The sequence below is a fragment of the Aplidium turbinatum genome, chromosome 12 (genome assembly GCF_918807975.1).
Source record: "Aplidium turbinatum chromosome 12, kaAplTurb1.1, whole genome shotgun sequence".
Lineage (NCBI taxonomy): Eukaryota > Metazoa > Chordata > Ascidiacea > Aplousobranchia > Polyclinidae > Aplidium > Aplidium turbinatum.
Genome location: NC_137483.1, coordinates 17,159,159 through 17,172,991, shown reverse-complemented (window position 1 = coordinate 17,172,991; position 13,833 = coordinate 17,159,159). Strand labels below are relative to the sequence as shown.

General features: G+C 36.6%; 1 protein-coding gene across 1 annotated transcript in view; it reads left to right on the top strand.

Moving 5' to 3' along the window:
- LOC145780880 (uncharacterized) overlaps window positions 1-13,833 on the top strand; it is a 29,863-nt gene that overhangs the window by 1,281 nt on the left and 14,749 nt on the right. The window contains exons 3-14 of the mRNA XM_082592531.1: window positions 5,187-5,256; window positions 7,825-7,918; window positions 9,179-9,372; window positions 9,797-9,958; window positions 11,312-11,380; window positions 11,507-11,605; window positions 11,772-11,898; window positions 12,048-12,318; window positions 12,470-12,654; window positions 12,869-12,927; window positions 13,225-13,384; window positions 13,605-13,688. Of these exons, the coding sequence (XP_082448657.1) occupies window positions 5,187-5,256; window positions 7,825-7,918; window positions 9,179-9,372; window positions 9,797-9,958; window positions 11,312-11,380; window positions 11,507-11,605; window positions 11,772-11,898; window positions 12,048-12,318; window positions 12,470-12,654; window positions 12,869-12,927; window positions 13,225-13,384; window positions 13,605-13,688 (1,574 nt within the window). The remainder of the gene's footprint in view (window positions 1-5,186; window positions 5,257-7,824; window positions 7,919-9,178; window positions 9,373-9,796; window positions 9,959-11,311; window positions 11,381-11,506; window positions 11,606-11,771; window positions 11,899-12,047; window positions 12,319-12,469; window positions 12,655-12,868; window positions 12,928-13,224; window positions 13,385-13,604; window positions 13,689-13,833) is intronic.

Here is a 13,833-nt window from a genome sequence, read left to right as displayed (position 1 = left end):
AACCTGATGATAAAGTTAGTGTAACTAAAAGAATTAAGCTGGAAATGGCAAGAAAGGGCAATCAGATGAAAAGTTTGAAAATGTCTTGACATAATTATTGGTACTGTAGTTGCTTAATGCTTATATTTTAGTTATGATACGTTGTTATGTGTAAGTTAAGTATTTTATAATTTGTTTAATTTTGCAATAGCTTACTTTGTGAAACAACTCATTGTTATTTTATGCTCTATTGAAGAAGTTACTCTACCAGTGATAAAAAGATAAAAAGGCAGTTGCTCATTGCATAAGCACTCAAGGTATTGTGTCAACAAGAATATGTATGTTTGCGATGCAGCTCTTTTATAAAAAATAATCAAACGTACAATGTAACTGTTTTATAATAGTTATATATACCAATAAAATATCTTATAAAAAAACAAATTAGGCCTACATAGTACCACCGAACCCTTGTTGTAGCGTGCTGTATAATTGTCATGTGCACCAACATTTTGGCCATTTTGCTCCCCTGTTTTAAAATTCTGATCAAAATCATTTAGTTTTGAGGAAGTAAAACATGTGTGAAAAATTTAACTGAAACTTATTGTGTTAAATGCTGTTAGATATAAATGTACGGTAGATTGTACTAACAAGCTTACTCTCTGGTGACTTACCAGATCAAGTAGTACTTTTATGAGCTGAACCTGAAAAAGATTAATATCTCTATACAAAATTTAAGTACCATGAACTCTAGATCTCTACTTACACTGAGAAGCTGTTACCAGTCATCAAAATGGATGGTAGACCAGAAAGGCCTCCAGGAATTAAGAATAAACAAAAGATAAAAAAACGGTTTATTTCCTTTGATGTTCATTGTCAGTCCATGAGGAATAATTTAATCAGTCAGTTTTGGGTATTCTTCAACTTATTGATGTAGTTTGTGCTAAGGTAGTATCAGTGTTGATTCTACAACTCTCGTCGTATCACTATCAGTGATGAAATCATTGCCATTTTAACTAAGCTTGATCTCTAATTAGAGATTGAACCAGGCGTGATGCAGCAAGTTATACATACAGGTGAAGTTAGCTTATCATGTAAGTATTTTGCCAAGCATAAATAATGATACATTCAACGAGATCCAAGATTTTCTGGCTTGGGTTTGTAAATTGACAATCCTTATGAAAAATTATGTAAATACAAATGTGTGCAATAAATAATTATATACATATTATATATATACAATAAAATACAATAAATAACACTACAAAAATGAGTTCTCAATGCCAAGCAAAAAAGAAGCAGAACGAATCAAAGTAAAGATAATGACTGCTTTATTTGGGATCGTCAGGTGGTTCTCAAAACATACAAAAAATAATAATATGTATGTATGTATAATGATCTGGAATGTAAGTAACTGGATTACTCTTATTCGTCTCCTGCAAATAACATTGACTAGTGAAGGATGAAAAACTGTGGTGCTTCGGAATGCATTCATACAAGTGATACTGTAATTTGACATAACACTGCTTCTGCATGTAGGTAACCAAAGTAAACAGTACTTCAGGTAAATTGCCCATTCCGGAACAGGTGTCCACTGTCCAATAAACACAACACTTCAGTGTTGTCACTTTGGCATTTGCGAATGTGAAGTTTTCTCTGTGACAATGTACTTACAGTATTTTGGCATGGAACCATTTTGGTGTTTATTCATCATCATCATCATAATCCATCGTCGGTTTGTTCCCCACTAGTGGGGGTGGCCGATTGTTTCCGTGCAGCAATTGTTTTAATCCCTTTTCTCCATTTCACTCTGTCCCTTGCATCTTCCTCCTTCAGTCCGAATTTTTTTAATTTATCCTTCACTTGTTGTTTCCACGTTCTTCTTGGACGACCGCGTTTCCTCTTCCCATCCACCTTTAGATCTAGTGCCTTTCTAAGAAAACTTCCTTCCTCCCTCCTTATCACATGTCCATTGTCCATACCATCTTACTCCATTTGCCCTTGCCAGTTGGTCTATGGTCTCTCTCATCTCTAGCATATCCAACAATTCTTCAGTCCTTTCTTCCCTTCTCGTTTTCACCCCACACATTGCTCTCACCATTGACCTTTCCGTTCTTCTCAGGATTGCCAGTTCACTCTCTCTCAATACCCATGTCTTGCTACCATATAGCATTGCAGGCCGCACACAGCTCCGATATACTTAATTCCTTTCATCCTTAGTGAAAATTTTCTGCCATGCAACATTTCCCCACATTCCCTGAACTTTGCCCAGCCCAATCTTGCCCTTGTTGTCACCGCTGTTTCACATCCACCACTTCCATTTATCCGATCACCCAGATAACAGAAGTCTGTCACTGTTTCGATGCCATGGCAGAACTCATCATCATGGCCTTCCACTTCATTCCTTCCTTTACTGCATTTCCCACAAACAAAACACTTCGCCAGTCTTGTTGCGGCTCTCTTGACATTAGCACATCTTGCATGTACCCACTTTCCACATTCCTTGCATTGCATTGAATTTCTCATCACTCTCTTGCCACATATTCCACAGGGATCTACTTTGTTCTCAACAACTGTTCCTTCTGCTCCACTCACCATCACTTTTGTTTTTTCAAGATTCACCTTCATACCCTTGGTTTCAAATGCTTCTTTCCATTTCTCAAACTTTCTCTCCAGTCCCTCCATACTATTACTTGTCAAGACCAGGTCGTCTGCATACAAAATTTCACTCAATAAGCCCTCCCTCACTCCTTCAGTTACAACGTCAACCACAATAGCAAATATCAGAGGTGACAAAACTGATCCTTGGTGTACACCAACCTTCACAAAAAACTCGTTTGAATAATTTGATCCAACTCTCACTTTTGTTCTTGCATCCTCATACATAGACATCACAGCTCTCACTAATACCTCCGGTATACCTCTTTTCCTCATTGCCCACACCATCACTTTCCTTGGTACTCTGTCAAATGCCTTTTCTAAGTCGACGAAACACATATATAGTTTTCTCTGCTTCTCTCGGTATTCCTCCTGCATTCTTCTCAATATAAACAGAGCATCCACTGTACCTTTTCCTGGCATAAATCCAAACTGCATATCATTTAATTTCACCAATGTTCTCAACCTCTTTTCTAGTATTTGCTCCACAATTTTCATTCCATGCTCTAGTAGTTTTACACCTCTATATTCATTTGGATATTTAAGAAGTGACCATTTTGGTGTCAAGTTTATTGTATTGAACGAACAGTTGGTTGCAATGGCACACCAGGTTTTAGATTTATTAATGGGAATATACCGATCACACACATTACCTGTCCGATGTCCATTAATAAAATAGAGACTACTATTCTGTCATATCCAATCAAAACTTCCACTTCTCTCGGAATACTTAAAGTTTAACACTAAATTGTGCAATGCCAGACGAAAATTGCCAATCTCGCAAATGCTAAAGTGGCTGCAATGAAGTGTCATTTACCTATCTTTAATCAATCTATTTTTCTATCTATGGGCAACCTCTCAACGAGTCAACATAGGCCTATACACTTTTGTTGATTTTTTGTTTTGTATTAAAAATAGAATTATATTTTCGCATTTCAACCTCAGTCAATATACATATACAGACGAAATCGGTTAATAGTATACTGCTTAAACGTATCAATCGTTTATTTGAATCAAAACCTGAAATCCCAAACCAAATCCAATCAAATGTTAAGTAAAAACATCGGTTAAGCGTATACCGCTTAAAAGAATAAGTCGGATAAAAGCATCAGGATTTGCTTCTAGTTTGCCTACTTCATTCATTTAATCGTATAATTGTACCCGTTAGCGTAAAGAGAATGTCACTTTTTTGCTTTGCATAATTGTCTGCAATGTTCAAAGGCGAAATGAAGCAAAGGCGAGACAGACGCATGCAATCGAAACAAAGGCAAGTGTCTGTAATCCCAGGCCATAATCTTATGTGCTAGACATCGCACTACAAAGAACCAATTTTCGCACAGCTGGGCTTCATTAAAACAGAAGAGCACACAAAAGGAATACTGTAATCACACTTCCCAATAAAGAAGTTTAAATGCTTTTGCTGTCATCTGTCAGCGACTGGTCTTCCAAGGAAAGGACATGGACAAATTATTTCGGCTTGAGAGAGAAGTGTTGGAAAGCATGTCTAAAAGTTTAAACCAGAAAACTTTGGAGAATTTTTTTTAAATTGCTGAAACAATGTAACCTACTGTTGTGAAATGCAGTGCGTAATTTCACTTGTGCAGTTGAAGAACATTGCAAATTAATTAGTTTACCAGACAGCGCAAAAGACTTGACAAAATAACCTTTGCGATTCCAAAACAAACAATGAGTGTGAGCCGTGTTTTTCTACCATACCACAATTTTCGTAGGCCACGTTCCATACTCAAAACTACACAGCTGGTACTGAGCTAAAAATAGCCCGCTTGAATCAAAAACTTCAACGTCGAAGTTCGCGTTGTGACGTCACAGAGATCGGTGATATGAAAGATTGCCGATTTGCAGTCCGATTGCTGCAGTTTGCAGAAAAATGCTTTGATCGTACATGCTCTCCCAGTCAGCAAAGCTGATCTTTTTTACATTGTTTCAACGTCTGCAGACGATAAATCAATGTAAAAAGGACCAGTTTTGCTGGCTGGGACATACAGCGTAGTGGTATCGGTATGAAACACAGAACTAGGAAACTCTTTAAAGTTTAACCAGAATTGTAAACAGTTGTAGAAAGTATCAGTTGTAATGTGCGTTGCAGCCTAGTCAGCACAGACATCCTCTCAACAATTACGCCCATTCACAATAAACCTTTTTTTAGTAAATTGGTTAAACGAATCAATCGTATAATCGTATCAAAACGTCTGGCAAATAGGTGATTCGATTAACCGATTTCGTCTGTATTATATATTTGTTTTCAGTGGTAAACATCTTGCAATGTTGTTTATTTTCCAGCATTGTTTTTTATTTTTTTATGCGTACAAGGGGTTGACGTATCTTTAGATTTGCTTGTGTAAAAGTCATCTATTTGAAGCACATGGGTTCATTATCTCATCTTTGTGGCTAGCGATGCTGCTGTGATTGGTGCCAGGCTTATATTGTCCCAACTCCTAACCATCTAATTCGTGTATTTTTTTTTGTGTTTTAAAATGCATTTTTCTCGTTTGCGTTTGCCTTTAAAAAACTTGGCGTATGTTGGCTAACAGATATGACTGTCGAGCATCTCTTCACAATCTATCAGATTTCGATGAAAATTCATGGAACAGAACGCATCAGGCAAGATATATAATTTATATTGTGTTGAAGAATACTTTTTGTTTTTTGCATTTGCTGGTTACATACAGGGTGCGGACAAAGTCCTTGGACTGCTTTGAAGTGTAATATTTCTAGGGTCTGCTACTATTCGGTGAGTCCGATTCGGTGAGTCCGATTCGGTGAGTTCCTAACCTCTAACCCTTAACCATAACCCCAAACCCCTAACCCTAAAACGACAATGATAATTAGGCTACGGTACCTGATAATTTAAAAAAAAAAATTGAAAAAATCTCCTGTTAAGAGATTGGACTCACCGAAACGGGCCATTTTGATATTTCTGAGTGCATAAAATTGTGAAATATTTTAACGGTGTATTGCCAAGACAGTAACTAACAATCGTACAAAGTTTTATTGAATATGTCCCCCTCTGGCATGAATAACACGCTCAAGTCTACTTTTGAAACTCCCTACCGCTTTACGTAGGGTTTCTTGGGGTATTTTGCCCCATGCTTTTTTGAGAGAGCACTTCAACGCCTCAACTGAGTCATGGGATGAAGCACAGGCATCTGCCTCCAAAATGGACCAAACACAAAAGTCCACTGGATTCAGGTCTGGTGATGAGGGCGGCCGAACTTTTTTGCTTTAGAAATGAGGAAAATGGTTCTGACACCATTCCTGGGTTTTCTTGGACGTGTGGGTCTGTGGGATGGCGCACTGTCTTGTTGGAATGTGAATGGCTTCCTTTGTTTGTCTTTTGTCAATCTTCTTATTTCAAGAGGTCAATTTCTTTTTATCTCAAAAAGTAGGAGGTGTAATTCCCAAATAAAATAAGTTTTCATCTTTGATGTTTGTTTTGTAATATCCTGCATTGCGGGAATATGGGAAAAACTTTATACTTGTCAGGAAAAGTATTATGAAGCATTTATTCACTATGTGAACACTGAACTGAGCAGTGCTGAAAAACTCCACTTTAAATGGAAAATTTCTTCATTCAAGGTTGGTAGTTACTAGCAATAGTCAACATGGGTGGTGGGCATTTGAAAGGAACATTAACCTAAACCTTTTCTGACAAATGAACTTACTTTTGATAGCTAAAAAATCAGTGATAAGATCTCTTGCATTACGTCACAAATGATCTGCAAGAAGCATCAATGACAAAGTGTCTAAGACCTTACAAGTTACAACACACGAAAGGAATACTTCTGTTTCAACATTTATAAAGCATATACATCGCTGTTAAGTTATCAGTTAAAAAACATGTTTAAACAAGCTATTGTCAATAATAGCTTGCATTAGTAAATTACCACAATCAAGGTAATGTGTGTTCTGAATACTGCCGTCTTGTTTTTGCCAAAATTTTGTCAACCCATTGAGTGTGTACAAGAATAACCAGTCCTGGTATACTAACATTATAGGCTAACTTCCATAAAAGGAAAAAGAGATTAACTCATCTACATTATGTCATGTATCAAATTGCATTAATTCAATGTTTGTCAGGTCTACTGCCACAAGCATGCCTGATTGCCTGAGACTGAAGAAGAAAGTGACACAACGCAGGGCTATGCAAAAAGCATATGCTGCTGCCAAGCACAAACAATTAGTAATTTCAGCACAACCATAAAACCATTTTTACTAGTTTAATGTATTTCAAGAGCCCTATAATGAAACTAAGCTGCAAGTTGTAAAAAATTTGCAACTTTTCCAGAAAAATATAAAAAAAAACAAAAAAACGAGTGTTTTTTTGGCCCAAGTTTTTTTTTTTGAAAAAAACACGTTTTTTTATAAAAAAACGGTTCGTTTTTTTTTGCATTTACATCTCTAATTGAGATAGAGCACTTTGAATTTTGGCAACTAGTAGGATTTTGGCGGTGAGCACAGATATGTTTTCATTTTTTGGCAATAACTATTTACCTTGAACGATTTTCAAAATGAAAACATGCAATTTAACCAATATAGGATTTAATTCCTTGGGTCTTGAATTGGTAAAATGCATGTTTTCATTGTGAAAATCGCCCAAGATAAAAAGTTATTCCCAAAAAATGAAGGCGCAAAATTTAAAAATGTCTGTGATCGCCTCCCCAAAATCCTACTAGTGGCCAAAAATTCAAAGTGTTCTATCTAGGTTCCCAATGAAAATATTTCAATTTCTTTTGCTTTTCTCAATATTTTTTAAAATGTATAAAAATGTGTAAAAATCAGCAAAATCTGTTACCAACTGACAAGTGGTTGCAAGGGGTGTTTGATTATAAATAGAATTACCCATAAATCATGAGTAAAATAAACAATTTTATTTTCTCGAATAATTGGCTTACATATTAGGCTAATGACTGCTTAGTGTGTTACTGGTTATCTTGATATGTTGTATCACTTGCCTAGCGCCTACTGCTACACTACTGTGTACAGGTTTAGATTTTTCAGAAATGGTAACCGAAATCTTTGTGATTTCCAGCTTTCAATAAGACACATAGATTACTTCACATAATATGTAATTTTGTTAATTTACATATACCCGTTTGATTTGCTTGTTCGGACTGACGGCAACTGTTCATTTTTTCCTCATACCATTTGTTGAACTTCAATGACTTGCAGTTGTCTGAGGAAGAATTCAAATTGGAGGAACATTTGAATGAGGAAAGATATCGCTCTTTGTTTGTGGAAGAGCTGGAAGAAGATATCCGTCAAGGTTATTTGATGTTCAATTACTTATTTTTAATTAGTTTTTGCCATTAATTAATTTGTGATTGAAAAAATAATTTTTACTTCTAGTTGAAAAATGAAAATTAAAAATAATAAACATTCAGTTGTTTAGTTGAAGAATTAAAATGAAAAGTGCATTTATTCTGCTTTTGACTATCACATTTGTGAAAACAAACAAATATACCACGCAAGCATTATTTTCAATAAATATGTTGGACAAAGGGTTTACAATAAATACTATTTACAATACAAAAGGAGTGTTCAATGCCAAGCAACGCAACCAAACAGAAAAAAAAAAGTAAACATAGTTGTTTCTCTTCTTAAAACCTAACAATCTGTTTCATCCTTATCTGGATTCTCGAAAGGTTCCTACTCAAATAGAATAAAAATAAGTTCGATTTGAATAAGAACCTTGCTGGGATCCCAATAATTATAAGGGTGGAACATTCTAAAAGTTTAATATAAAGGGGCGTATATTTACAAATGTGTCACAAATTTGTCTGAATTGCAAACTCGCGTGGACTGCTATGCAAGAAACACTTTTTGTGTAGCCTTAGTCACTTTATGATTTACAGTTTACAGAATCAATCAAGTCTTATTCAAATAGAATCACGAGCATAAAAAACAAAAGAAATGGCAGTTAGAAAGACATAGCACACACCAGTTCTCTTATGTTACCGTAGCTAAGTAAATTGATAAAAATCAGTAGGCTAGTTACTTACAGTCTCACAATACTGCAAAGCTGGGCTTACTGGTCCGGCGAATACTTAATCAAGCTAAAGTATTAATTATCTAATTATGATAGACGACATGATAAACAACAGCATAATACTTACTTAACTACAGCAGAATAATTGACTCATTTACTCAACTCTAATTCATAACAACCAAAAAGAGAGAAAGTAAGCTATGTCCAGCAACAAGCCATGCCTCAGCTGAAAACGCATAGAAAACGAATTTTGACCAGAATTGCCAAAATAAAATGACATAATAAAGCAAAAAGGACCATGATAGGTCACAACAACTGGGCTTGACTGAGCGCGCAAGACATCAGAACAATTGAATTTGTGACAAAATGTTTTTACTGATCTTTTTGTCAAAACCACTTTTATTGCTGCAAAAGTTTAGGATAGCTCTTAATTAGATTTGAAATGTAATAATGATTCATGTAGATTGTAGAGGGTATAGTCTTTTCAATGATGCTGCATCAGCTGTACAACAACTATTTTTCTTTTATCTTTTATAGAGGAGGAGCTAAAAAGACTCCATGCTTCTATTGATGGGAACTCTACTCAATCCGGAAGTTATGGAGAGGTGAAGTATCAATATGATGGTGATGCAGGAGAGCAGTACGATCCAACGGAGCCTACTACGAATGAAGAAGATCAAAAGCCTTTTATTGCTCCAAGTTCCCTTGCGATTCCTAAAGAAATGGAAATTGTATGACTCCATCATTATTTATATGTTATGTTTCACTGCGTTGTTCAAATTTTCTTATAGGTAGTGGTATATATGCAATTTGTAAGTTACGCTGATGGTAACACTAACAGGAACGATTGAAACAAGTTTTTTCGACCAAGTGATACATAAATGGTTTGTAAAGGTTAAGTTGCTGTGATTACTCACTACTCAGCCCTTATGTGTTGTTATTATCAGAAGCTTGGTCTAAAAACTGAAATAAAAAAATATACCGTAGCTAATTCGGATGTTTTTGTTCGTTTATTTTGAGTTTGTGGCTGTGACAGATATGTAATGTATGCTATGAGTATGTAATGGCTTGCATTATATGAGTTACCACTGACAAGTCTTCTGTGCAACTAAAGTTAATGCTGTAGAGTAGACTGTCAACTGGGATGCTTTGCAGCCAGCAACGGAGAAGATGCATGCCATCATTGAAAAAACTGCCAATTTTGTCAGCAAGCAAGGAGCCCAGATGGAGATTGTGCTCAAAGCTAAACAAGCAAACAATTCCCAGTTCCAATTTCTACAATTTGGTCATTATCTCAACCCATATTACAAACACGTGGTAGGTATTATTTTTCACAACCATTTGTTTGTAATGTTTTCCTTATTGTGCTATAACTTTTATATGATAAATCAATGTGTTGAAAATACATGCTTTGAAAATCCACATTCAATGACCAGTACATTTATTTGTCAGTAAAGTTTCAATGACAATTTGAATGAATAGAAGTTACAGCAAACTGTAGCCTGAAAGACTTAAGCCTTGTTCACACTGACAGGCTTGTGCTGTGCCTTGTATTGAGCGGAGCTTTGAGCATTGTGAAAGCAGGTTTACATTGTATGTACCAGACAAGGCTCCAGGTCCTGACAAGCGGGTGTTGCTAGTGGAAACCGTCACGCTTGACTGATATACTCAAACATGCAGTATACTACCAGTGTTTTATATAGCCTATATGCATTTCAAAATAACAAAACACATTCTTCATATCATACAGTTTTCTCATGTTAAGTTTTGCTTTACAATTGTAGTCTCCACAGCTTTGGTAGATGCAGGTTTAGTTGCCTAGTTTAAAGAAGATGACACTGACATAGTATGTATTGTAGATACTAGCCTAGCGTAATCAACCAGTCACAGAACTTAGGAGTGCCGGTACGGTATATAGTTTTTAATGATTAGCCTACATGTTTAAAAAAGCCTGCTGAAGAATTTAAAATTGCAAAGTAGCTTTTCTTCTACCATGTAAATGTATATGAAATCTTAGTCACCCTACACTTAACTTGATTCTGTATTAGTAAAAGCCTAGGCCTATTTCATCTCTCCACTCTGCAGTTCTAAGCCTCATCATGCAGCTTGTATACCTGGAGGGCAGACACGAAAAAAGCACTGCACTTGCAAGGAAGGTTAGATAAAATGACATATTTTGCCTCCTATCTCAAGTCAAAACCTTTTATGGGAGTAATTTTCATTTAAAGCAGTTTTTGTGATGTCACAGCACTCACAAAGGTCCTGCTTGCCTTTCAACCCTTGTTTACAAATCTCGCGTTCTCGCTTGTGACTTGAGCCGAAATCGCTCCGTTGCAATTCTCGCTCAACCGTACAAAGAACGTCTCAAGCGACCACGTCACAAGCCGCGCAGTGTGAACAGCCGCACTGAAAACCATTGGAGCGAGAACGTCTCAAAGAACAGCACGAGACATGGCACAACAGTGTGAACGACGCTTTATCGATCATAGATATGGATTGGATGTTATCCCAATTTATCGCTTTGAATCTCTTTAAATTGTAATACTTGCATTTTCATTTTTTCAGTTGAAGCTTCACATAGAAAAAATATATTGTCACAACTTTAGCTATGCTACTTGATGAATGTAAAGTCAATGCTGCAATACTTGCATTATCTTCACTTGCTTTCAGGTGAAGCGGATAAAAGACGGAAAATATACTCCGGGAATTCTTCAACCTCCTGATGCTGGTGATGAAGAAGTAAGGGAGTTGTTTGATATTTTTCCCCCAACATGGTTCGATAGCCAAAGCGTTTTGCGTTCCAGAAGTCTTGTTTTGATAAAGTTAGATATGTGTTCAGTTGACTTGACTGTTATTCATTAACAGGATTCAGATTCCAGTGATAATGAAGGTGGTTACTTGCATCCCAGCTTATTCGCCGCCTCTCATAAGAAGAGCAAAGAGGAAGAACAAGAAAGAACAAAGGTTTACTTTTACAATTATTTTGGTTGCTCATCCTCACACTGAGAAAGTATCTTCTCTAATTCTTCATCTTGGTGTTTCCAAAATCCAGATGCTTAGCTTTAATTCATCAGCGCAGCTTTACTCTTTGAACGCTTTGTACTTCATTCTCACTAATTTCTCTGTTCAGGCAATGCGAACAGTCGACCCCGACCATCCTCTGGCTAAGCTCATTGAGAAAGGAAGGCAGGCGAATGCGATGAAGCAATACCAAAAGATGGCACAAGCTGTCTACAATTACTATGCCCAGCAACACGGTACGCAAGATTGTCATTAACATAATAATCCAGCAGTGTATCGTCAATTCTCCAATTGATTTTATCACTAGGAAACTTGGTTGTAATTTAATTTTGTTAGCAAAATAATGCGCTTTGAATAACTCAAAGTTTTATGGATTTTGTTCTAGGATCTTCTGAGGTCAAATCAAATGTTGAAAACATTGAACCTCCTCCGTTGCCATCTTTCATGAACATGTCTTCTCTTCCATCTTCTGGAGGAGTTTCGGAAAGTAAACTTTCTTCCAACCTTCCTCCCATAATTCCAAATCCAACTGATACTGGGTCTGATTTTTCATCTCAAAGTGCTCCTATAGGGCTTGCAGAAGCACCTTGGAAAGAAGAGGTTCACATCGTGCCTCCACCTCCAGATCTACAAGCTCTTGTGGAAGAAGTTGCAAAGTAAGACATTAATTAACAAGACGTGCCTCTAATCATGCATAAATTTCATCATCTGGTGATTTTTTTGCCTTTTTTCAATGTCGGTTTGGCATTGCTTTCACGTTGATATTACGCTTTGCAACATTGAATCGATCATTTTATTTCTCTTAAGGAAAGTTGCCATGGAGGGAAGTGACAGTGAGAAAGCATTGATCTGCCAAGCAGATTCTAACTACTCATTTCTCAACCCATGGCACGAGCTTCATCCCTATTATCAATTCCGAAAGATGTCCTGGATTCGCATGCTCTTTCCTCCTCCTCCACCAGATGTTGATGCTGCTCCTTCAAAACCCGAAGGTAAGTACTGTATTTTTCTTTGATCCCATGAGATTTCCAGGTTAAAATACATTTTGTTGGTGTGGACGACATCAATTTGGGAGTGAACAACCGGTGGCTTATCCTCCCCCACCAACATAAGTACTTTGTGCAGCAGTTTATTTGAAACAAAACCTGTCAAGCCAATTTATGCTATCTAAATGACTGGTATCTGTAACTGTGCCGTCATTTCTAGACGTAATGGACCAGGATAACAAGTCATCGGCCGAACAAAGCCCTGACCCTGATAACACAGTAAGTCTATTATGTGATAACACAGTAAGTCTAATAAGTCGATAGCAATTTATTCTTTTTTTTTAACTTTCCACTTTAAAGTTCAGTGAGTGAGACAGACCTTCGACGAGTTTTTTGTCTTGTCTTGATCCAGTTTTTTACTTATCCAAACAAGGATGGTCCGCTAAAGTCTATTGAAGACATTGAATTAGAAAATTAGTATCTCATTCCATTTTCTAACTAATTCTATTTGCTACTGCGTTGATGTTTTTTGCAACGTAATTTTTTTATGTAAAAGTAACATAATATTTTTTGTAGGATGAAACACTCAAACTGCCAGTGCCATCTGGACCTATCTCCTTTTCAATCAAGACGAGGAAGGATGGACCTAAAAAGCCTCTTCCGTTGCCCCCATCATCCACAACGTCCGTGCTTGGTGATCCTGACAGTGATGAGGAGAATGAATCTCCGGAGCCAGGTAGGTCTCATGGGTTGTATCGCGAGCTAGACAACAAAATCCGTAATTTTTACATTGATTTAACGTGTGCAGACATCGAATCAACGTAAAAATAACGAATCTTGCTGTTTGGGCAGTCGAAATATGTCAACTGCCTGAGAAATATTGACAAACCTTTCCTTCGAGAAGCTTCCATGTTTGTTTCACCAGCGCTGATGTGATGTCGTCATCTTTATTGCAGAAGTCGTTGAAAAGATCGAAAAGCCAGCTAAACGAAAATTTACCGACAACTCCCCAGACCTGACCCACACAACTCAGATTCTATGTAAGTTATTACCAGGGCACCCAAAGTTAATAAGCAAAGATATGTTTTCCCTTTATTTAAGCTTATGCAACGTTTACAAACTAAGTTTCAAGAGATCTGACACGATGAGAGATTGCTTGTTTATAAATATAATATAAAAAATATA